The following is a 24,541-nucleotide window of genomic DNA, read 5'->3' on the forward strand; positions in this document are numbered from 1 at the left end:
CCGGGCAGCACTCTAACATTTTCTGTATCCAGAAAGGCTCGTACAGGACCTACAACATGGGGTCGTGCATTATCCTGCTGAAATGCAGGGTTTCGCAGGGATCGAATGAAGGGTAGAGCCACACATCTGAAATGTAAGGTCCACTGTTCAAAGTGCCGTCAGTGCGAATAAGAGGTGACCGAGACGTGTAACCAATGGCACCCGAAACCATCACGCCGAGTGATACGCCAGTATGGCGATGACGAGTACACGCTTCCAATGTGCGTTCACCGCGATGTCGCGAAACACGGATGCGACCATCATGATGCTGTAAACAGAACCTCGATTCATCCGAAAAAATGACGTTTTGCCATTCGTGCACCCAGGTTCGTCGTTGAGTACACCAGCGCAGGCACTCCTGTCTCTGAAGCAGCGTCAAGGGTAACCGCAGCCACGGTCTCCGAGCTGACAGTCCATGCTGCTGCAAACGTCGTCGAACTGTTCGTGCAGATGGTTGTTGTCTTGCAAACGTCCCCATCTGTTGACTCAGGGATCGAGACGTGGCTGCATGATCCGTTACAGCCATGCGGATAAGACGCCTGTCATCTCGACTGCTAGTGATACGAGGCCGCTGGGATCCAGCAGGGCGTTCCGTATTACCCTCCTGAACCCACCGATTCCATATTCTGCTAACAGTCATTGGACCTCGACCAACGCGAGCTGCAATGTCGAAATACGCTAAACCGCAATCGCGATAGGCTACAACACGAACTTTGTCAAAGTCGGAAACGTGATGGTACGCATTTCTCCTCCTTACACGAGGCATCACAATATTTCACCAGGCAACGCCAGTCAACTGCTGTTTGTGTATGAGAAATCGGTTGGAAACTTTCCTCATGTCAGAACGTTGTAGATGTCGCCACCGGCGCCAACCTTGTGTGAATGCTGTGAAAAGCTAATCATTTGCATATCACAGCATATTCTTCCTGTCGGTTAAATTTCGCACCTGTAGCACGTCATCTTCGTGGTGTAGCAATTTTAATGGCCAGTAGTGTATAACGCACGAGACACAGAGCAAGGCGATGAGTGTGAGCTGGTAGTGACTTACCATGTCGAGCCTGGGGCGGCGACCGCTGCTGGAGGTGATGGTGGCGCTGCTGTCGGAGGACCTGGACCGATCTTCGGTTCTCCAGGGACGTCGGCGCTGCCAGCGTGAGGACGGCTCCTCCAGGGAGATGTCAGAGTCTTCCGGGAGCAGGGTTGCCCCGGGCCCGCTAAGCGTGTCCGAATCCTCGACTTCTTCAGAACGGGCCCTGTCCGCCGCAACCTCTCTCCTCCTAGAGGAGACGTCGGATTCGTCGGCAACACCCTCTTTTCTCGCCAACACCCTGTCGCTCATTTTTTCGGTTGAGTACGACTTGCTGTCTGCCACTGAGTCCTCTCCCTTTGTGATACCAGTGTCGCTCACTGGCTCTTCTTCATCTTTCCTCTCCACCTTACCTTTAACTGATCTTCTTTTTCTTACCTTACCTTCATTTTCAGTTTCACTTGTGTCCTTCCTTTCCTTACCACTTACTTCCTTTACCTCTTTAACTTCCCTCCCTGACAGTTTTGCTACCTGTTCTTTGATCTCAGACTTCTTTTCAGTTGCTTTATCATCAACTAATTTTTCGCTAGTTTCTCTTTCCCGTTTCTTCGTTCTTTCTTCACCATCAACCTTTCCACTTTCCTCCCCGGTACCTTTAGACACGAAAGTTTCGGCCACTTTACTTTCTCGTTTCGCATCCTCTTTTTTCTTTTTCGCTTCTTCTACTCCCGGTTCACGTTCGCCTGGTTTTCCTTCAGATTCTCCACTATTTTTTTTCGCCTCTAATTTAGCTGTTTTCTGACTGTCTGCTATTTCCTTTGATTCAGACACCTCTTTCTTTTTGCTACCGCGTTTCTTAACCTGTGGGACCTTTTCCTTCTCTTCAGTCTCTCTTTGCTCGCTACTTTTCTTTTCTTCTTGTTTCCTTTCTGCAGGCTTCTCTTTACTGTCCTCTTCTTCCTTTCCCATATCTTTTTGGACGACGTCTTGCTTTTGCTTAATACTCTTCTTTTCCGTTGTTCCATCTATAGCATCTTGTTTTTGCTCTGCGGCCTGTTTCGATTTTGAAATTGTAATTGAATCTTCATGCTTGTCAGGTTCGGTTGTTTGCTCTTTCTTCTCTTCTTCTTTTTCCTTCTTTAGGTCATTTTCCTTCTCCTTTGACTTCACCTTAGAATCCTTGCCTTTGAGTTTGTCAGTTTCTTCTTTTTTCAACTTCTGCGCCTCATCTTCTACTTCTTTCTTTTCCTTGAGCTTTACATCTGCATGTTCTTCCATTACTTCTCCATCTTTTGTAATTACTGCCTTATGGTCTTCTAATTTATCTTCAGTCTTTTCTTTTTCTTTCTTCACTACTGTTTCTGACAGGGACTCTTTTCTCTTCTTTGATTTTGCTTCGTCTTTTTTAGTGCCCTTCCGATTACCAACTTCGTCAATTTCTTTTTCATCTTGTTTCTGTTTGCCATCGTCCTTCAGTTTCTCTGCTGCTTGTTTCGGTATCTCTGTTTGACTTGATTGCACTTCTTCTATTGTTGCTTCACCTGGAACTTCTTTCTTCAAGTCTTGCTCTTGTTTTTTACTTTCTGAGACTTCCTTACGATAAACTTTTTCACCTTCCTGTTCGTCGGTTTTCTTTGCTTGTTCATCACGATGTTTCGATTGCACCTGTTCGGTTTCCTCCTTTTTCTGCTGCTCAACGCTTATGTCCGTAGTTACAACTTCTGTATGTCTCTTCTCTTCTACTTTATCATCTTTCTGTGTTTTTCCATCTTTAGTATCTTCTTTCTTTTTCGCAATTACTTCTGCATCTTCTGCTCTCTTAACCGTTTCACTTTTTGTATCTTGTATCTCTTTCTGGTCTTCTAGTTTCTTGTCTATTTTACTTTCCTTGAGATTTTCTTCTTCCTTTGCTTTACTTTTCTCTTCTTCTTTTTTCTTTTTTGGTGATAGCTTCTTAAGTCTTGGGCTTTCCTTCCTCTTGAGTTCTTCTGTTGAAGCTTCCTGATCCTTTTCTGATTTCACATCGCTTTTCTTCTTCTCTTCTTCTTTCTGCTTTTCTGCGCTATCATCAAGAGATTTAATTATTTCCTTCGATTTCTCATCAACCTCCCCTCTGTTTATCACGTCAGCTTGTTCTGTAGTTTTCCGTTCTTCCTCATCTTTAGAGATACTTTTCTCTCCTTCTTTTTTCTTTTTTGGTGACAACTTCTTATGTCTTGGACTTTCCTTCCTCTTGATTTCTTCTGTTGCGTCTTCCTGAGCCTTTTCAGGTTTGAGATCACTTTTCTTCTTGTCTTCTTCTTTTTGCTTTTCTGCAATATCGTCAAGAGATTTTGTTACCTCTGATATCTGGTCTAACTCTGCTTTATTCTTAAGATCAGAATCTTCTGCAGTTTTCTGTTTTTCCTCATCTTTAGGCACGCTCTTATCTTCTTCTTTTTTCTTCTTAGGTGAGAGTTTCTTCAGCCTTGGAGTGTCCTTTCTGAGTTCCTCTGCTTTAGCCTCCTCATTTCTTTCAGATGTTGGCTCACTTTTTTTAGTATCTTCCTCTTTCTTATATTCTTCAATATCAGCTAACGGCTTTCCACGTTCATCTTTCAATTTTTGCTCGAATCCTCGTTTATCTTTATCATCTGATTCCTCAACGGTTTTCTTCGGTGTTTCAACTTTAGTTTTACTTTCTTCTTGTTGTTTCTTCTTAGGCGACAGTTTCTTAAGCATTGGGGCTTCCTTCTTCTCCAGGTCTTCTGTTTTAGCATCAGATTTATCAGACTTTGATGCGCTTTTCTTTTGTTCTTCCTCCTTTCTCATTTCCTCGTCGCATAATGGTTTTATCTGTTCTTCTTTGGCTTTATCCTCCAAAGCTTCTTTATTTGCAGGAGCTGGCTCCTCCGCTGTTTTCATTTCTCCGCCGACTTCAGTTTTTAATTCTTCTGCTTTCTTCTTAGGTGACGGTTTCTTACCCTTTGGACTAGACTTCCTCTTGAGCTCTTCCTTTCCAGTATCATCAGACGTTTCAGAAATTTTTCTTTTTTCTGTAATATCATCCAATGGTTTCTTTTCTTCCTTTCCTCTTAGTTGCACTTCCGCCTTTATATCAATTTCTTTTGCTTTATTTTCATCCATTCTTTCGGTAGATTTCTCCGGTGTTTCCAAATCCCCTTTTTGTTTATCCTTGTCATCAACTTCTTTTACAGGCAATGTCTCTGACTGAAATTCGACTTTGTCCTGTCTTCTATCTGTGTCTTTCACTTGCTCGGACAGTTCGCGATCATCAATTGTTCCCTTAGTAGTAGTCTGTTGTATTGCTTTTTCTTTAGTTTTGTCACCTTTCAGTTCTTCTACTTCCACATCTGTTGTATCCTTCGCTTCTGTCACTTGTTCTCTAGGCTTAATTTCTTGTTCTGTTCTTCCTGCAGCCATACCTTCGTCAGCTTTTTTTGCCTCAACTTCAGTTTTATCTCCCTTTGTTTTCTTTTCTTTATTCTTCAGATCTTGTTCTTGTATTTTCTTTCCTTCTTTCTCCGATTGCAATTTTTCTATTTCAGTTTCAGTCTCTATTTCAGTTTTTGTTTTGATCTTAGATTTCAGCACTGTTTCGTCTTTCGTTTCGTCAATTTTACTTTTATCTTCTTCTGTTTCCTTTCCTGCTTTTTCCGCGACAACTTTTGGCTTTTCTTCTTGCTTAGCTGCATCATCCTTCAGCAGTGCCTTCTCAGATTCCTTGTCAACTTTTTCTGCAGTCAGCTCTTTACGTCTTACTTCCTCAGTAAGCTCTTCTTTTCTAATTTCTTCCTGTGTTGAGGACTCAGTGGCTGATAGACCTCGTTCGTCCTCCGCCTTCTGCGTAATGTCCACCTGCTCTTCGCCCCCAACTCTCCCCGTTTCAGTCTGCTGGCTTTCGGCGCCTTCCCGCTGCCCCTCCGGCGGCTCTGCGAGGGCGACGCGGTGCTCGGTGACCGTGGCCCGCGGCCGCTGCTCCGTCAGCTCCTGCGCGCGCGCCTCCAGCTCCGCCCCCGCCGCCCCCGCGCCGCTGACGTCGGCCAGCGACGCCGCGGCGGACAGCGGCCTCTGCTGCAGCGCGACGGCCGCCTCGCGGCGCGCCGCCCCCACCGCCGCCACGGCCGCCACCGCCGCCTCCGGGAGCGCCGCCGCGGGCGCGGCCGCCGCCTCCTGCGCGGGCACCTCCTCCGCCTCCACGACGGCCACCCGCTGCACGGCGGCCACGGCGAGGCGCGGCTCCGCCCCCGACACGGCCGCCGTCGCCGAATCCGTGCGGTCCGACAGCGTGTCCAAGTCGCCTTCCAGCGTCACCTGCCGATACAGCGTAGGGCGGCGTTAGCTGAAATCCCTCGGCTCCATTTGCTGCTCCACTTTGTAAATCTCGGCTGTAGAAATCAACGTGGCTTTTGCAGAATATTTTGTGAAACCCACATCTCCCTTTCCGACGCGAATCTCAGATACATCTGCATTATTGAATGGTTCAAATTGTCACTTGGTCTACTCGTTTCTGTGAGCAACAATTTTTTTTTTCTGACATGTCGAGATGGAGAAGTGGTACCAGTTATTTGCCAGAATTAAACAGCATATCAACTCCAAAGCGGTGAACAAGATAAAACGCATAGCAAGCATGGCACTGGTGAGAGAGACGATTAGAGATATGCGCCATAGGTTACATGTCGTAGCCAAGGACCTGTTAAACCTTCATCTGTGCATGGCACCCTCCTTAATATGGGAAGATTGGACCTGGGTAGAACTTGCCTCCTGGTCGCTAGCGGAGTATGCCAGAAGGAATGTCTCATCTTGCCAGTCTGCAAAGTTTGATCGCGTGAGTAAGGAAGCTCAACAGATGGAAGAGACTCGGCCTGTGATATATCTAAGTGGCGCACTGTTTAATGACCCAACCATAAGGGTACTTAGCATGGGTCTCAACTTGCAGACGACCCCTATAAATGTGCCTATCTCAGGTTTCATCAGCGCAGTAGAGCAAGCTGCAGCCACACTTCCATCTAATGTGGCAGAGGAAATCCGCCGAGAGACTTGCACGGCTGTCACCAACGCCATGCCTCCAAAATCGAACATCGCAACTGAAGAGAGGCTTGCACTCGAGAACCTTCGTGAAGACAACAGTACTGTAGTGCTGCCAACAGATAAAGGGAACTCTACAGTCATTTTGCGACAGGTGGATTATGATGAGAATGTACGCCAACGGCTTCAGTCCGGAACTGCGCTGCTGCTACAGTCGCATGCCTCGGGCATGGATGTGTGTGATGTCCTTATGTTAGTTAGGTATAAATAGTCCTAAGTCTATGGGACTGATGACCTCAGATGTTAAGCCCAATAGTGCTTAGAGCCATTTGAACCATTTGCACGCCAACTTCTGAGGGACCCTGCGTACAGAACTTTGGAGTGTACCCTACTGACAAGGCGAACAAGAAGACCAGGGCTCTCCTGAAGCAAACAGGGATGCCTGATAAGATCATCAGACAACTATGGACAAAAGCTCCAGAGCCACCTAAAATACGCAAGGAGGGCGCGCCCTACGCCCAATTGTCAGTAAAATTGGGGCATCTACGTACGCAACAGCGAATCACATAAAAAAATATGCTGTTCCATATGTGGGGAAATGTGTTCACCACATCCGAAGCTCAAATGACTTCCTGCAACGCCTGAAGCAACTACACATCACGTATTCAGATATCGTGGTTAGTCTTGATGCGGTATCGCTGTTCACTAGGGTCCCACTGAAATACTTACGAGAAATTATTGTGGACAAATTTGACGATGCTCTGTTGGACCTGTTCAGGCACACAGTGGCATCCACATATTTGCTGTACGGGAACCATTATTACTAGCAAACTGGAAGTGTGGCTATGGGCAGCCCACTGTCCCCTGTGGTTGCCAACATGTTAATGGAGAGTTCTGAGGAGAGGGCATAAGAGACAGCCAGATATAAACCCACAAGCTTCTTCAGATATGTGGATGAAATCTTCGTGATCAGGCCTCATGTGGACAGGCTCAATGAGTTTCTTGAACATATTAACTCATATATCAAGTTCACCATGGAACTGGAGAAAGCTGGCCAGCTGCCGTTCTGGATGTACTAGTCGAAAGAAAAGCAGATGATCAATTGGCCACAATTTGTATCGAAAACCCATACACACTGATTTACTTCTGCAGGTCAGCAGCTGTCACTACCCTGTACAGAAGAACAGGGTATTTAAAACATTGGTCCAAAGAGCACGTGCCCTGTCAGACCGAGAGAGTCTAATGACAGAAGCAGAGTATCTTAAAACTGTATTCTGCAAAAATGGAAACACGACCAAACAAATTGAGACAGCACTCCAACCAACCACTGCACCACAGGTTCCAGAAGCAGAGCAAGATGAAGCAAAGAAGGTGGTGTATCTCCCCTTATGCTGCTTCATTTCTGCCAGAATCAGTAACATCCTCCGTAAACATATTATCAAGTGTATTTTCTGTCCATCCAACAAGGTCCGGGGACTGGCGGGAGTGTTAAAGACGACCTAGGGTTGTGAAAACCAGGGATTTCCAATATGCCTTGTGAATGTGGCATGTCCTACATAGGCCACACGACAAGAACAGTAGATATTAGGCGCAAAGAACATCAGAGATACACCCGATTAAGACAGGTGACGAAGTCAGCTACTGCTGAACACTGACTAGAACTAGATCATGCCGTCAATTATGAGGAAGCCGAGATTCTAGCACAGGCCCCAGACAGTGTTATAAGGGAATGGATTGAGATAAAAGTAACTGATCTCATGAACAGCGACATGGAGTATCAGCCAAGTAGAGCCAGGGATCCTGCTCTGGAATTGTTAAAGGAGCAACGGGGACAGCTGCAGCACTCCACGAATAAAAGAACTGAAGGCGTGGATATGGAAAAAGATCACCAGACAGAGTGCCAGGCGCAGCCGACAGAAGATGGAACGTCCACGAGCGGGTCCGACGGGCGCGGACCGCAGAGGGAACATCCAGAACAACATCGCACCGGAAACTGAACGGCAACGCTCCAGCAGATCTCAGTGAAAGGGAGTTGACCGCAGGGCGAACACCTGGTACCTCAGACAGAATCCCAAACGCACCAAACCGAAGATGGAACACGCGGGAATGAGTCTGGTGGGCACGGACCACAGAAGGAACGTCCAGAACCGCAATGGACGAAAAAGGGAAAGGCGACGTTCCAGAAGATCGCCACGTGCTCTCCGCCCAACCACTGCAGCACAACCTGTTGAGATGGATGAAGTCATGAGGGAGGAGGTAGGCACTGCATTTATTCCATACACAGGCGCACTCTCGGGGAAAATCGCCCGCATTCTGAAGAAACACCGGGTCGGAACTGTGTTTTGTCCTCCAAATAAAACTCGTGCATTGGTGGGGAGCGCCAAAGATGACCTCGGTTTGAGGAAGGCCGGCGTGTACCAGATTCCGTGTCAATGTGGCAAGTCGTATATTGGTCAGACGATGCGTACCGTCGAGGATCGATGCCGTGAACACCAGAGGCACACTCGACTGATGTATCCGAGCAAGTCGGCGGTCGCTGAACATTGTTTGTCGGAAAATCACGCCATGGAGTATGACCGCACGAGGATTCTGGTACAGACGTCGAGATACTGGGACAGCGTTGTTAGAGAGGCCATCGAAATTCGCACCAATGACGACCTCATGAACCGTGACTGTGGCTATAATCTTAGCAAGGCTTGGGAACCAGCGATCGGGTTAATCAAGAGTAGATCGAGCAAACGTATAGTTGTGACGACCACGGCGGACAGAGCCATCACACCGACGTCATCTCAGACGCCGTCGCAATCTGTTCCACCGCGCGACCGTGGCGCGGGGCGCGGACGGCGGAGGGAGCGCGCCGCGGACGGAGGGTATTTAAATCGGCCGCCGCCGCGACCGAACCCAGTTCCCTCTGAGCAGCCATAGCGTACGGATCTCCGTGCCGGCACGTTCACAGGAGCTCAGTCCGTCAGTTCACCTGATGATGGTGACATGTATGATCGCCGAAATATTGTGCCCGTTGGACACTATAGACCGGCAGCACACCCGTGGATATTTTGATTATCAAATACGCCGGGAGAAACTCAAGAATCACAAAGAAAACATAGTAAGCCATAAAATTTTCTCCCTTTTTTTGGTGGGTGGGGTCGTTGACGAGTGAAAGTTTCGTAAAGGTTTGAAACCATATGTTAAGTTTGTTGCAAGAGTCTAAGTGCACTCCTTCACAAATACTCAATCACTAAAGCATTGGTATTCACGCTTCGTGTGCTACACTGCTTTTTCACCCCCACCCCTTTGATAGGTAGATGGTTCTTATCCACACAGTGATTATTTACAGGTAGTAAGTGATCTGAGAACCGAGTTTGGTTGAGATTGGTCCAGTGGTTTAGGTGGAGATTTGGAACGTACATATATACATACATACATTCATACGTACGTGCATCAATTTTTATAATACTTATGGATTATTGACTGAACTAAAAAATTTAAAATGCTGGCATTAGAAGCCGATTAAAAGGCATAATCTTACGTGACGAGCGCCAACCGAGCTATGAACGTCAGCTTCCGACCGCTGTAGGGGCCAGTATCAGCTCGGTTACCGAGTGGTAGATTGCTCCCCAAAGAACTCAAATACTCCATTAAGAACTGTACGTAACGAGTTTAAGGGTAGCTAAGGAGTGGACCTCGCAAACAAGACCTGAGACTTGGGCTTGTCAAAAATTATTAAGAGTATACAGCTCAGAAAAAGGGATTAACTAAATAGTATTGGTTAAAAACAGTCTTTGTTGCTATTTTAGTTTTTTTATTTTTCAACTACGCGTTTCGCCTTACTTTGGCATCTTCAGGTTGATCTTAATTTGGTATTTCTTAAAACGATCCTTTAGACAGTGTAGCCAAAGGGCATCGTCGAATACATCAGACCAACATCGCCTTCGTTAAACGCAGTAAAAACTTTCCTAGATGGACGCGAGTGACTCGAAGATCTGCATAACGCGTTCCCGTACACAGGAACCCCATCTTATTTTGTTACTCGCTCCAGAGTAGCTGCGCCACACCTGACCAGAGGCATCACCTCTACTGCTGTCACCCCGACTCTCAGAAGTCACACGCTGTCTTTTAAAATGTACCTCTGAAGTGATCTCAGCCCTGCTGTGACATACCTCAGACACACCAGACTGAGGCACACAAGTGACATTAACTATACTGCGTGCAAAAGTTTCCAATAAGAATAGAGCTGGTTCATAGATACGAAAAGACGGCTTGACCTTTACAATCGCTGAAATCGCCAGTGCAATCAGCAGTCAGTATAAACGGAGTGCCAGAAACATGAACTGCAATTCTGAGTAATGGAACTTACGGAACAAAAATGAAATCTAATCGGACTGGAAATCGTCTGATAACCGGCCGGAGTGGCCGAGCGGTTCTAGGCGCTTCAGTCTGGAACCGCGCGACCGCTACGGTCGCAGGTTCGAATGCTGCCTCGAGCATGGATGTGTGTGATGTCCTTAGGTTAGTTAGGTTTAAGTAGTTCTAAGTTCTAGGGAACTGATGACCTCAGCTGTTGAGTCCCATAGTGCTCAGAGCCATTCGAACCAATTTTTTTTTTAATCACAGCAAGCAAACTACCCAGACTATATTCATCCAACATCTGAGAATAAGAGCACGTACCGACAGCCAACAAACTTTACACGTAATTTCAAAGCTTTACGAAACATTTTCTCGCTGGCTCTCCCCACAAAATGATGGAAAGAGAACAGATTATCGCTTAGTTCATTTTCGCTGTTCATGCAGTAAAACTTAAACATCACGCACTAGGTTTTAATTTATATCTGCTTTCCTGTTAATTCTACTCGCAACACACTTTTCAGACAGTATCCACTATATACCACTGAATCCACCTGCAAAATTGTGTCACTGTACAAAGCATAGTTGGGGAGATATGAAGTCACAGACATTGAGATGCGTGAAGTACTGCTTTGTACACTGAAGTGCGAAAGCACTGGTATAGGCATGCGTATTCAGATACAGACGTATGTAAACAGACAGAATACGGCGCTGTGGTCGGCAACGCCTATATAAAACAACAAGTGTCTGGTGCAGCTGTTAGATCTGTTACTGCTGCTACAGTGGCAGGCTATCAAGATTGAACGTGGTGTTGTACCCGGCGCACGAGCGATGGGACATGGCATTCCGAGGTAGCGATGAAGTGGGGATTGTCCCACACGACCATTTCACTAGTGTACCGTGAATATCAGGAATCCGGTAAAACATCAGATCTCCGACATCGCAGAGGCCGGCCAAAGATCCTGAAAGAACAAGGTCAACGACTGTAGAGAATCGTTCAAGGTGACAGAAGTGCACCCCTTCCGCAAATTTCTGAGGATTTCAGTTCTGTGCCATCAACAAGCCAAAGATCAGCGATATGGGCTTTGGGAGCCGAAGACCCACTCGCGTACCCTTGAGGACTGCACGACACAAAGTTTTACGCCTCGACTAGGCCCATCAGCACCGACATTGGAATGTTGATGACTGGAAACAGGTTGCCTGGACGGACGAGATTGTGTCGGGCGGACGGACGTGTATAGGTATGGAGAAAACCCATGAATCCATGGATCCCGCATGTCAGCAGGGGACTGTTCAAGTTCGTGGAGGCTCTGTAATGGTGTGGGACGCGTTCAGTTAGAGTGATATGGGACCCCTCATAAGTCTACAAACGACTCTGACAGGTGACATGTACGTAAGCATCCTATTTGATCACCTGCATCCATCCATGTCCATTGTGGATTTCGACGGACTTGGCCAATTACAGCAGGATAGTGTGATGCGACACCCCACACGTCCATAATTTCTACAGAATGGCTCCAGGAACACTCTTCTGAGCTTAAACACTTCCGCTGGCCACCAAACTCCCCAGACATTAACATTATTGAGCATATCTGGCATGCCTTGCAACGTGCTGTTCAGAAGAGATCTGCACTGCTCATTTAAGGGTTTATGGACAGCCCTACAGGATTCAGTTCCCTCCAGCACTACTTCAGTCATTAGCCGATTCCACACCACGTCGTATCGCGGCACTTCTGCGTATTCGCGGGGACCCTACACGATATTAGGTAGGTGCACCAGTCTTTGCCTCTTCAATGACCGTCTACAGCATCCGCACTTTGGACATTCACGTGAGTGCTCTCTAATTTATTAAATGTGCGAGCCTTCTTGTAAATGTATTTATGGGCCTCTATGAAACATTATACCTGTTTAATTGAATCGATCCTTATTCATGAAGCACTGTACCATTCCTTCCTGTCCATAATTTTAATCGTGTTTGGCGGCCATTACTGTGATCAAGCCAGACGCCGAGGCGAATTAATCCTGGAGCAGGGAGAGGATCTGACGTTTCAGGCAGCGGTCAAGACAGCGAGCTGGGACTGTGAGGTGCTCGTGTACGCCACGCCAATGGAAGCTGGCAGTCAGGGGTAGCAAACCCACTTCACTCTTATGTTGAAAGCAAGCTTTCGATCGAGCCGAAAGAAATACATTATGGGCAATAATGAGTGACAGTGGCTATCCACCACACCACGTCAGGGCAACCAAAGTCTTACACCATGAAACAAAAATACTAGTAAATACGGATGAGAAAAGGACATTGAGGTAACAATAAATCAAATAGGCAGGGAAAGCAAGATATGAGCTTGCTCGGACAACCCTTCTTGGGCCATATTTGCTATTTACATGTGCAACATCAGCAGCCGAATGGTTCAAATGGCTCCAAGCACTACGGAACATAACATCTGAGGTCATCAGTCCCCTAAGACTTAAAACTAGTTAAACCTAACTCACCCAAGGACATCACACACATCCATGTCCGAGGCAGGATTCGAACCTGCAACCGTAGCAGCAGCGCAGTTCCGGACTGAAGCGCCTAGAAACGCTCGGCCACAGCGGCTGGCGGGCAGCTGAATGTGCCAGCGCCCAACATCTAGGTACCATATTCCCCTTCATAAGTATATGGGTGAAATTCCTGATCAGTTACATGGGGACTTCGTCGAAAAGTTTACATTTCACAGAAATTTGTACTAACTACGACAACGTTTCATAATACACTCGGTGGCGGCTCGAAACCACACATTCACAATTATCTCGCAAACGGCTTTGCGGAATGAAGATCACAGGAATGTTTTCGCTTTATTAATGCACATATTCATCAGTGCCAGTTCCCGCTATTAATTATGATACACCCTGTATAAGATATAATAACAGTTAAACAGGCAAGGTAAAGAACTTCATACACATAAATCACAAATGTCACAAACATGCAATCAGATATTTTATGTATTCGATCTCATATTGAGTCACAATGAAGAAGACGGATCGGTGAGGAGAGGAAGACCACAAAGGGTATTCTGCTATTATGTGGTAGGTGGTTTGTCTATTGTCACTACAATAGACTAACTACAATCTGATCCAAATGCCTTTCACCAAATATACAAAAAGGCAGCATATCTGACGTGATATGTTCATATCTTTCTGAGGCTGGTCGGTATTTTCTGACGGAAGTCTGTGATATTACAGCTTAACAGCTTATAAAAAGTTATAAAAAGTTTTCTCTTTTGTATAAATTATTCCATGTTACAGTAGGCAAACATGTATTTGCCAGTGGAAATTAAGTCTTGCATGCCATATAGCAAGAAGAAATAATTAATGCGTGTAGGGCGCTGTGCGTTAGTGATCTGTGTAGATGGCGCCAGTAACTAATATGTTCACTGTGCAGCTGATAGCATTTGTAACGGTCATCAATTTCTCATGCCAAAATTGTCAGATCACTAACAGAACAGTAAAAGAAGTTAGCTGGAAACTAATTTGTTGACAATGTGAAATGTTGTATGTTTTAGAACCACAGTAAATTCGTGTAATATAATCGGATAACGTTACTGTTTATGACTTTCACTATAAAGTAGTATGTTGTCCATACTAGTAGTAACGGCCAAGTAATAAGTATCACTGGAGGTGGCAGCCACAATCACACCTAATTTCGTCGACAATATTCTAAACAAACATGTACAGTTATTGTAATTCTAGGGGAGACATAGTCTTAGTGCAGTCTTAGTTCAGACAGACTGGCAGAGAAGGTTGAGAAGGCCAGTCTTGCGCACAGGGTTTCAACGAACCTCACAGTTTGCAGCATTGTCCCCAGATCTGATCGTGGTCCTTTGGTTCTGAGTCGAGTAGAAGGACTGAATCAGAGCTTTTGGAAATTTTGTGACAAGCTAGGCTTCGACTTCCTGAACTTGTGCCATAGGGCTGAGAACTGTAGGGTCCCTCTAAATGGGTCAGGTGTGCACTACACATCAAAAGCTTCTACTCATGTAGGTGACTGTGCTGTGTGTGAGGTGCTCACAAGAGTTTTTTAGGTTAGGCGACCCTCCACCCAATCCATGTAAGAATAGCCGTAAGAAATCCGGAAGCATCAGTGAAAGATTGAAAGAAATGCCTCTCACAAGTGAGAGTATTAAATGCTAATAGTAAACTGCCGAAGTATTCGCAACAAAGTTCCGAATTTAGAAGCACTCATGAAAAGCAGTGAAGCTCACACAATACTACATACAGTAAGGTGGTTGAAACCTGAAATTGACAGCAGTGAGAATTTTGAGGAATATTTAAGTGTATGTCGAAAGTAAAGGCACATGGGAAATGGAGGTGGGGTATTTGTTGCAGTAGACAAGAAACTCAGATCCACTGAGGTGGAAATTGAAGCTGCATGTGATATTGCTTGGTCAACACACAGCATGAGGGGTGGGCATAAAATGATAATTGGATTCTTCTATCGCCCACCAGACTCATCTCCTGATGTAACCGAAAACTTCAGAGAAAACCTCGGTTCATTTTCACATAAGTTCTCCAATTACATCATCGGTGGAGATTTTAATCACCCAATAATTAATTGGGAAAATTACAGTTTTGTTATTGGTGGGCAGGATGAGACATCCTGTGAAATTTCACTAAATGCCTCCTCTGAAATCTACATACAACAGATAGTTAGGACCACACTCACGATGGAAATGTATTGGATCTAATGGCAACAAATAGACCTAACCTCTTTGAGGATGTCCACATCGAAAATGATATCAGTCACTATGATGCGGTTGTGGCAACGATGGTTACCAAAGTACAAAAGTCAACTCAAAGGAGCAGACAGATATGTATGTTGAGTAAACTAGATGAAAAATCAGTAGTGTCACATCTGACTGAGGAACTTGAAACATTCAGCACGTCAGGAGCATGTACAGGAATTCTGGCTCAAGTTTAAGAGAACAGTTGACCACGCACAGGCTAGATACGTACCCAGTAGAACAGTTCATAATAGGAGGGAACCTCCATGGTGTGTAGTTACTGTAAACGACCTGCTAAAGAAACAAAGATTACTGCATAACAGGTGTAAAACAAAGCGTAGGGCTATAGTTAGGGAGAGGCTGATGAAACGCGTTTGGCCGTCAAAAGAGCAATACGTGACGCCTTCAATGACAACCATAGCAGAATATTGTCAAGTGATGTTTCACAGAACCGAAAGAAATTTTGTTGGTATGTAAAGGCTGTTTAGTGGCACCAAGTTAGTTTCTATTCCCTAGTGAATGAGACACGAACTGAAACTGAGGGTAGCAGACCAAAAGCTGAAATGCATAACATCGTTTTCAGATGTTCCTTTACAAAGGAAAAACCAGAATAACTGCCCCCTTTAACCCTCCTACAAAACCTAAGAAACTTCAGTGGCTACACTTGTTTTCCCACAGAAGAAAGGGACATTTGAGCTATGACACTTGTTGCAAACAAGCGAAATACCCTTTAGAATCTCTGTTCATAACTTCAGGTCAAGTGCATTCCAGATATCAAAATCAAATTGTTAGGATGTTTATACAAATTCACGAATTTTTGAACGGAATCTGTTTGTACTAGGTATGTAATGAGTCTTGACATAAGATATTTACAGGGCTTTACAGGCAAAACTTACACTATGCGAAAGTCATTTGACTTAGGAGGCAACTCTGTCTGCTATATAACTCTTTTCTGCACATCACAGTGCTCCTGTCGTGAATATCGTATTACATTTCCCTTCCATTGCTTTTGCGACCAGAGAGATCAACGATCAGCGCTGTCTGGGAGTACAAAGTTACCGGTAGCGAGTAACTGGCACCTCGGACGTACCACGGACAGCCTGTCGGCCACGGCGATAGCGCCGGAGGCTTCCCCGGAAGAGGCGAGCGTGGGCAGGTCGGCGGTGCGCAGCGTGGCGTCGTCGTCGTCGGAGGCGGCGGTCTCGAGCAGGTCGTGGTCGTGGCGGCAGACGACGGCCAGGTCGCGCTGCAGCTGCGTCAGCACGCGCGCCAGCTGCGGCGCCTCCAGCCGCTGCGGCGGCAGCTGCTGCGCCGCCTCCAGAGGCGGGCCGCCCTGCGCCACTGCCTCCGCCGCCGCCAGCGCGCGCTGCAGCTGCTGCACCGGCGCGGCCAGCGCGTGCAGCGCCTCCGCCGCCTCCACAGGACTGCCGCCGCCAGCGCCTTCCAGCACCACCTGCTCTGCCGCCGCCACCGCCTCCAGCAGATCGTGCACCGGGCGCGCAACCTGTGCCGTTACAGCAGATCAGTACATAGAAATGAACTCGGCAAAGCAAACTGAGCACCTAGTTAGGATCACAGCCTGGAAAGGAGGCTACCAGCAATGAGCACTGCAGTATTCTTGCAAGAGGAGCACCGTCACATGCGTAGAAAGCCCAGTTAAGTAGAGGTTTACTTAGAACAATAATACAATCTAAGACACACACACACAAGCACACACACACACACACACACACACACACACACACACACACACACACAGAGAGCGAGAGAGAGAGAGAGAGGGGGGGGGGGGAGAAACGACGCACCACGAAGGAATTACCCAAATGAGACAGAAATCTGTAGATGTGATGTACAAGTACAGGCAAATAAATGAGTACAATTTCAGAAAAATTTGGATGATTTATTCACGAGAATGAACTTCACAAGTTGAGCAAGTCAATAACGTGTTGGCCCACCTCTGGCTCTTATGCATACATTTATTTGGCTTTACATTGATTGAGTTTTTGGATGTCATTCTGAGGGATAATGTGCCGAATTCTGTCCGACTGGCGCATTACATCATCAAAATCCCGAGCTGGTTGGTGCGACCTGCACACAATGATCCAAACGTTCTTAGCTGAGATCAGGCGTAGGGTTTCGTAAGAACTAAGACCACCAGTAGAAAGTCTCCCTGTGTGTGAGCAGCGATTATCTTGCTGACATGTAGGCCCACTGTGACTAGCAATGAAGGAGAGCAAAATGGAGCGTAGAATATTGTCGACATACCGTTGACCAGTAAGGGTGCCACAGATGACGACGAAAGTGGTCGTCCCATGGAAAGAAATAACACCCCAGGTCATCACTCCAGGTTGTCAAGCACACAGCCAGCGACCATAAGGTTGGTACGCCACTGCTGACTGGGGCATCCCCAGACACATCCTCGCTGGTCATGAGAGCTCGTTTCGAAGTGGGACTCATCACTGGAGACAGTTCTACCCCAGTCAATGAGTTTACAGGCAGAAGACGTGTCTGGAGACGCCCTGGAAAGTGTTGGGATGCCAACCTGACTATCGCCCACCATATGTCCCAACAATAAGGAGTGATGGTTCGTGATGCCGTTTATATCCATAACAGGACAGCTTTGTTTGTCTTCTACATCATCCTCACAACACAGCGCGACTTGTTTAAACTATTCACAGCTGCAAAGTCAACAATTAAGACTGCACAAGTCCGCATTTCGACCACTGAACTGGTAAACACACACCACTAACTGTTCAGACACCACCTCCATATGGCTGCTAGCAATTTCCGCCGACAATCTTCACAAGAAACCAAAAGAGGAATACTGTTTAAAGTCAACAGGGGTAAATTCGTTCAAAAACACCACGCTCAGATTTCCATAGAACCAAAGGAAATTTATTGGTTTTAGTTAAACTTCACCAAGTCTGCGTCATTCGTTGAACACCTCCAACTAGCTTATGGCTCCGTAATCTGACATAAGACCACTCCCTACCGAACATGCGCACTTTCATTAAAATGTTAAACTCGCCTAGAAACAGGACGGAACACCCGAGCACACGAATGCAGAATGTACATGTGATTCTTGTCACCTCTCTGTGTTTGAAAAGTAGCTTTGTGAAGGATAGCTACCTCCAGACTTCATAAAATGAACACCTTAATAAATCAGCTTCACTCCAGAGGATACACTACTTCGGTTCCTATACGTTCCAGACCACCTCACGACATTGTTTTAACATTCAGACCTTTCTGTGGATCAGGCTCCATAGCACAATGTATTCTCTTTCATTATCCAACTCCTGCTACAGCTAATAAGACATAACAGGTGCTGCTTCCTGCCAGAAACTTAAAAACTTTATTTCCATTAAGTGCTGGAAAATGCTAACTATTTTGAAAAAAATTGTTTGCCCTTAAGCCAGCGACCAAAGACTTTCAGCACAAGAAGTCACCCTCATTCAGTCAACTGCCGTGTCAAAGAGGCCAGAGGATTGGATAGAGGTGCAGCGAACTCTCTTGCCCTTGGCGTGGGAAACTGTCCCTAAAGGAGGAAGAATCAGCAATGATCAATCGCATGAGAATGCAGAAGGCCACGAAAATCAATGCGTAAAAGACACTTAATGTGTATCCACAGGACATGTGGCTGTAATTGAAAAACTATCATGATGACCTCTCCATTGGCAAAAGATTCCGGACTAGTACCAAGTTTGGATCTTTGGGAGAGGACAGCCAATGGGCAGATGACCATGAGAAAAAGATTGAATAACCAACGAAAGGACAACGTTCTACGAGTGGGGCCGTGGAATGTCATAAGTTTGAACGTGGAAGGGAAGCTAGAAAATCTGGAAAGGGAAATTCTAAGGCTCAGACTACATATCGTAGGGGTCATTGAAGTGAAATGGAAGGAAGACGAAGATTTCTGGTCAAACGAGTATAGGAATATCAGCAGCATAAAATGGTATAATGGGAGTAGGATTCGTTATGAATAGGAAGGTAGGACAGAGAGTGAGTTACTGTGAATAGTTCAGTGACAGGGTTGTTCTCATCAGAATCGGCATCAGACCAACAACGACAACAATAGTTCAGTTTTGCATGCTGACGTCGTAGGCAGAGCAACGTGAGAAAGAGAAAGTATATGAAGATATTGAACGGATAATTCAGTACGTAAAGGGATATGAAAATCTAACACTCATGGGGGATTGGAATGCCGTTGTAAGGGAGGGAGTAGAACAAAGGATTACGGGAGAAAATGGGCTTGGTAGTAGAAACGAGAGACGAGAGTGACTAGTTGGGTTCTGCAATAAACATCAGTTAGTAATACCGAATACTCTGTTCAAGTATCGCAAGAGGAGGAGGTATACTCGGAAGAGGGTGGGAATACGGAAAGATCTCAGATAGATTACATCATGGTCTGGCATAGATTCAGAAATCAGATATTGGATTGTAAGGTATACCCAGAAGCAGATATCGACTCAGATCACAATCTAGTAATGATGAGGAGTAAGCTTATGTTTAACAGAGTAGTCAGGAAGAATCAGTGCGCAAAGAAGTGGAATACGGAAGTTGTAAGGAATGAAGAGATACACTTGAAGTTCTCTGAGCCTACAGATACTCCGATGAGGATTATGCAGCATAGCTGAAGAAGAACTGATGTCCCTAAAAAGGGCAATCACAGAAGCTGGAACGAAAATCATAAGTAAAAATAAGGTAACTGCGAAAAATCGTGGGTAATAGGAGAAATACTTCAGTTGATCGATGATAGAAGGAAGTACAATAACTTTCAGGAAAATTCAGAAAACGGAAATACAACTCAGTCAGGAACGAAATAAAGAGGAAGTGCAAGGAAGCTAAGCAAAATGGCTGCATCAAAAATGTGAAGAAATCGGAAAAGAAATGATTGTCGGAAGGACGTATTCAGCATATAAAAAAATCAAACTCAACTTTGGTGAAATAAAAAGCAATGGCATTAACATCAAGAGTTCAACAGGAATTCCACTGTTAAATGCAGTGGAGAGAGCGGATAGGCGGAAAGATTACACTGACGGCCTCTATGAGAGGGAAGATTAGTCTGATGACGTGATAAAAGAAGAACCGGGAGTCAACAAAGAAGAACTAGGGGATCCAGTATTATAATGAAAATTTAAAAAGAGCTGTGGAAGACTTCAGATCAAATAAGGCAAAAGGGATAGAAATATTTCATCAGAGTTTCTAAAATAATTGGTGGAAGTACCGACAAACGGCTATTCACGTTGGGTGAGCAGAACGTATGAGACTGGCGATATACCATAAGACTCCAGGAAAAACATCATCCACACAATTCGGAAGACAGAATGAGCCAATAATTGCAGAACTATCGCATAATCATCTTGACAGCTCATGCATCCATGTTGCTGACAATAATAATATAGAGCAGGTTGGAAAAGAAAACTGAGGGTGTGTTTTGTGATGATAAGTTTGGCTTTAGGAAAGGTAAATGCACCAGGAAGGAAGTTCTGATGGATAATGGAAGCAAAACTGAAGAAAAATCTAGACACGTTCGATAGTGTAAAATGGTGCAACATGCACGAAATTCTGAGAAAAATACGAGCAAACTACAGGGAAATAGGGTAATATACAATATGTACAACAAGAAAGAGCAAACAGTTACACTGGAAGATCAAGAACAAATAGATTAAAGAGGCTGTAAAACAAGGATGAAGACTTTCTCACTTACTGTACAATCTATATATCGGAGAAGCAAAATAAAAGAAAGGTTTAATAGGAGGATTAAAATTCATTGTGGGATGATATCATTGATAAGGCTCGCTAATGACATTGCTATCCTGAGTGAAAGTGAAGAAGAATTGCAGGATGTGTTGAATGGAGTGAACAGTCTAATGAGTACAGAATAATGATTGAGAGTAAATCGAAGCAAGACGAGAGTAGTGACCAGTAGCAGAAATGAGAACAAGGAGAAACTTAACATTAAAGTTGCGGATCACGAAGTAGACGAAGTTAGGGAATTATGCTAACTAGGCAGCAGAATAACCTATGGCGGACGAAGCGAGAAGGACATACAGAGCAGACTAGCACTGGTGAAAAGGCATTTCTGCCCCAGAGAAGACTGCTAGTATCAAACATAGTTCTTAACTTGAGGAAGAAGTTTCTGAGACTGTACGTTTGAGAACAGCATTGTATGGTAGTGGGATATGGACTGTGGGAAAACCAGAACGGAAAAACATTGAAGCCTTTAAGAAGTGGTGCTACAGATGAATGTTAAAAATTAGGTGGACAAATAACGCAGGAAATAAGGGGGTTCTCCACAGAATCGGTGAGGAAAGGAATATATGGAAAATACTGACAAAAAGAAGGAAAGGATGACAGCTCGTCTGTTAAGGAATCAGGGGATAACTTCAACAGTACAAGAGAGAGAGGGCTGTAGAGGGTAAAAACTGCGCAGGAAGGCAGAGCTTGGAATATGTCTAGCACATAATTGAGGCTGTAGGGCGCAGTTGTTACTATGATGTGAAAAGGTTGGCACAGGAGAAGGATTCGTGGTGGGTCACATCAAACCAGTCAGAAGACTGATGACACAAAAAAAGCTCGCCTAGTAATTCATCTAGGAAGATTAGATAAAGACCAGCTCATCATCTCCAGGTTCAACAAAACGGCCTTCTCTTGCAACTGGAAACTGCCTCTGACTTTCACAGTACGTTTAACTGCCTAATTAGTAACTTTCTTTTCTTTTTTCATATACAATGATACTTCTCATTCGTGAAATAGGAGAGTTCTGTATCTGTTAGGTGTAGGTGACTGTAATGGTTGTGTGTACCTGTGAAATAGCAGAGCTGTGCGTCTGTTGAGTGTAGGTGACTCTAATGGTTGTGTTTAGTGTGGTTACATGTTTGTGTTGTCTCGGGATGAGGTCAGGGACTGGATGAAAGCCAATGTCGGCACATACCCTGCTCTCCGCGAATAACACGGACGAATCACCTTCAACAATGCCACATGCCCTCACTTCGTGAGATACTGAGGATAGGTATGGAATTTCATCCGGAATATTAGTGCAATATCTGGTGATCAGGGCATTACCGCTGTCACCTCTCCTCCCACTGCTGGCCAAATACTGGCGGTGAGAATTCCTCCCACCACTTTCACACAGCCATGCATCAGTAACCTTGCCTACAGAAGCATTAGGTTGGTGCATAAGTTCACAGTATTTTCCGAGAAGTTTAATAGACACAACAGATACGCACAACAGAGACATTAGTCATCAATAATATATTCTCCTTCACTATTTGCAACAGTCAGTCAATGCTGGGGTAACTTTTCGACTCAGCGACTGTAGAAATCACGTGGTTCTGAGGCGTAAAAAACTCGCCGAGCCATGCTTGGAGTGCATTTTCATATGGAAAGGAAGTTCCTTGAAAGTTGTTCGATAGAGAGCGGAGAAGGTGAAAATCTGAGGGCGCAAGTTGAGTTACAGTGTTTTCTGTCAGTCTGGCAGTAGGTGGGCGGGTGTCATCGTGCAGTAGCACCATCTTCCTGGTCATTGTTGTTGGTCTGCTTCTGCAAGACGTCGCAATTGTTGACAATAAATGTCAGCAGTGATGGTTGCATCTTAGGGAAGAAATTCATAGTACACCACACCGTTGCTATTCTTCAAGATGCATAACACTATCCTTTGGGGGTGTGCAGTTGTACGAGGATTTCCTGGTTTATTTGGACTCACAAATCCTTTCTTTTCCTTACGTTAGCATAAAGACACCACTTCTCTTCACCAGTAACGATACGGAATAGGAATGGTCGGTGTGCTCATAAGCCAACTGATGACGAGCCAGCAGAGATGCATATATGGCCACCTGCTGATTTTTGATTTTGGCTCAGAGCATGTGATTCTAATACAACCGATTTCTCGACCTTCCCCACTGCATGCATATGTCGGACGAAGGAGGAATATTCATCACATTTGCCAGTTCTCGAATATACTGACGTGGATCGTTGTGGATTAATGCCTTCAAAGGATCTTCATTAAACCACGAAAGTCTTCCTGAAGACTGAGAGTCACTAATGTCAAGACAATTCTCCTTAAAATGAGAAAACCATTTTCTTGCCGTGCTCTGTCCAATGGCGTTGTCACCAAACAAGGTGAAAATTTCTCTGCCTCCCTCTGCTGCCGTCACCCCTCTACCGGAATGAAACAGAAGACTATATCGGACGTCCAAATTTCTCCAATTGGCACTCGATTTCCTAGCGTCCACAGCTCCTTTCGCTATCTCCAAACTACATCATCATCAGTGTTCTTCCAAAAGGCAGGTTTTCACATGGTAGTTCTCGAGGCTGTATGGTCATCTGCCTCTTCAGGTCTGCATAATTTCCCCTTCTCTTTATGATGTCTATCATCTTGTATCTCCTTATTCCTCTCAGTCTTCTCCCACACACCATTCCTTCCAAAGCATCTTTTTCCTTCCTCTTATAACCTTCAGCAGACTTCTTCTCTCACCAACCCTTTCCAATACCCTTTCATTACTCAGTCTTTCCATCCAGATTATTCTCTCCATTCTCCACCACATCCGCATCTCAAATTCTTCTAACCTTTTTTCATCCTCTCGTCTCAGCGTCCATGTTTCTGCCTCATATAGTGCCACACTCCAGACAAAACATTTGCTAAGCCTTTTCCTTAGACCTTTATCTGATTTGCCACATAAGAGTCTCCTTTTTCTGTTGAATGCCTCCTTCGGTATTGAAATTCGAGTTTTCACCTCCTGGTGACATCTCAAGTCTTCAGTTATTGTGCTTCCAAGATATTTAAATGCACTTACTTGGCTAATGGTAGATTGTCCTATTTTAATATTGGACAGACTGCATCTTGTACTGATGACCATACTCTTTGTTTTTGCTGTGTTTATTTGCATCCCATATTCCACACAAGCTTCATTCAGATCTTTAAGCATGTTATTCACTGTCCGCTCACTTTCTACCATTAATACCATGTCATCAGTAAATCTTATACATTCTGGTCTCTTTCCACCAATAAATATTCCTCTTTTCCCATCTAAGCCTTTCGCAATAATCTCTTCAAGGTATGCATTAAACAACAGTGGGGAAAGGCAACAACCTTGTCTAGCACCTCATCCAATGCTGCTTCCTTCTGACATTTCATTTCCTTACTTTCTAGTGTAAACATAGATTTCTTTCCAATCTACTCCTTCCCTCTTCAAAATATCCATCAGCTTGTACCACTGAGCTCTGTCAAAAGCCTTTTCTAAATCTATAAAAACAGCAAAGATTTCTCTACCTTTTTCCATATATCTTTCCCCTATAGTTCTTAACAGACCAATAGCATCTCTTGTTCCATCTCCTCTTCTAA

General features: G+C 45.0%; 1 protein-coding gene across 1 annotated transcript in view; it reads right to left on the bottom strand.

The window, feature by feature from the left end:
- Positions 1–24,541, bottom strand: part of LOC126481726 (muscle M-line assembly protein unc-89-like) — a 1,115,867-nt gene that overhangs the window by 782,768 nt on the left and 308,558 nt on the right. Inside the window, exons 25-26 of the mRNA XM_050105679.1 lie at positions 16,289–16,702; positions 1,088–5,080 (exon numbers count right to left, since the gene is read on the bottom strand). Of these exons, the coding sequence (XP_049961636.1) occupies positions 1,088–5,080; positions 16,289–16,702 (4,407 nt within the window). The remainder of the gene's footprint in view (positions 1–1,087; positions 5,081–16,288; positions 16,703–24,541) is intronic.

This window comes from Schistocerca serialis, chromosome 5 (genome assembly GCF_023864345.2).
Source record: "Schistocerca serialis cubense isolate TAMUIC-IGC-003099 chromosome 5, iqSchSeri2.2, whole genome shotgun sequence".
Classification (NCBI taxonomy): domain Eukaryota; kingdom Metazoa; phylum Arthropoda; class Insecta; order Orthoptera; family Acrididae; genus Schistocerca; species Schistocerca serialis.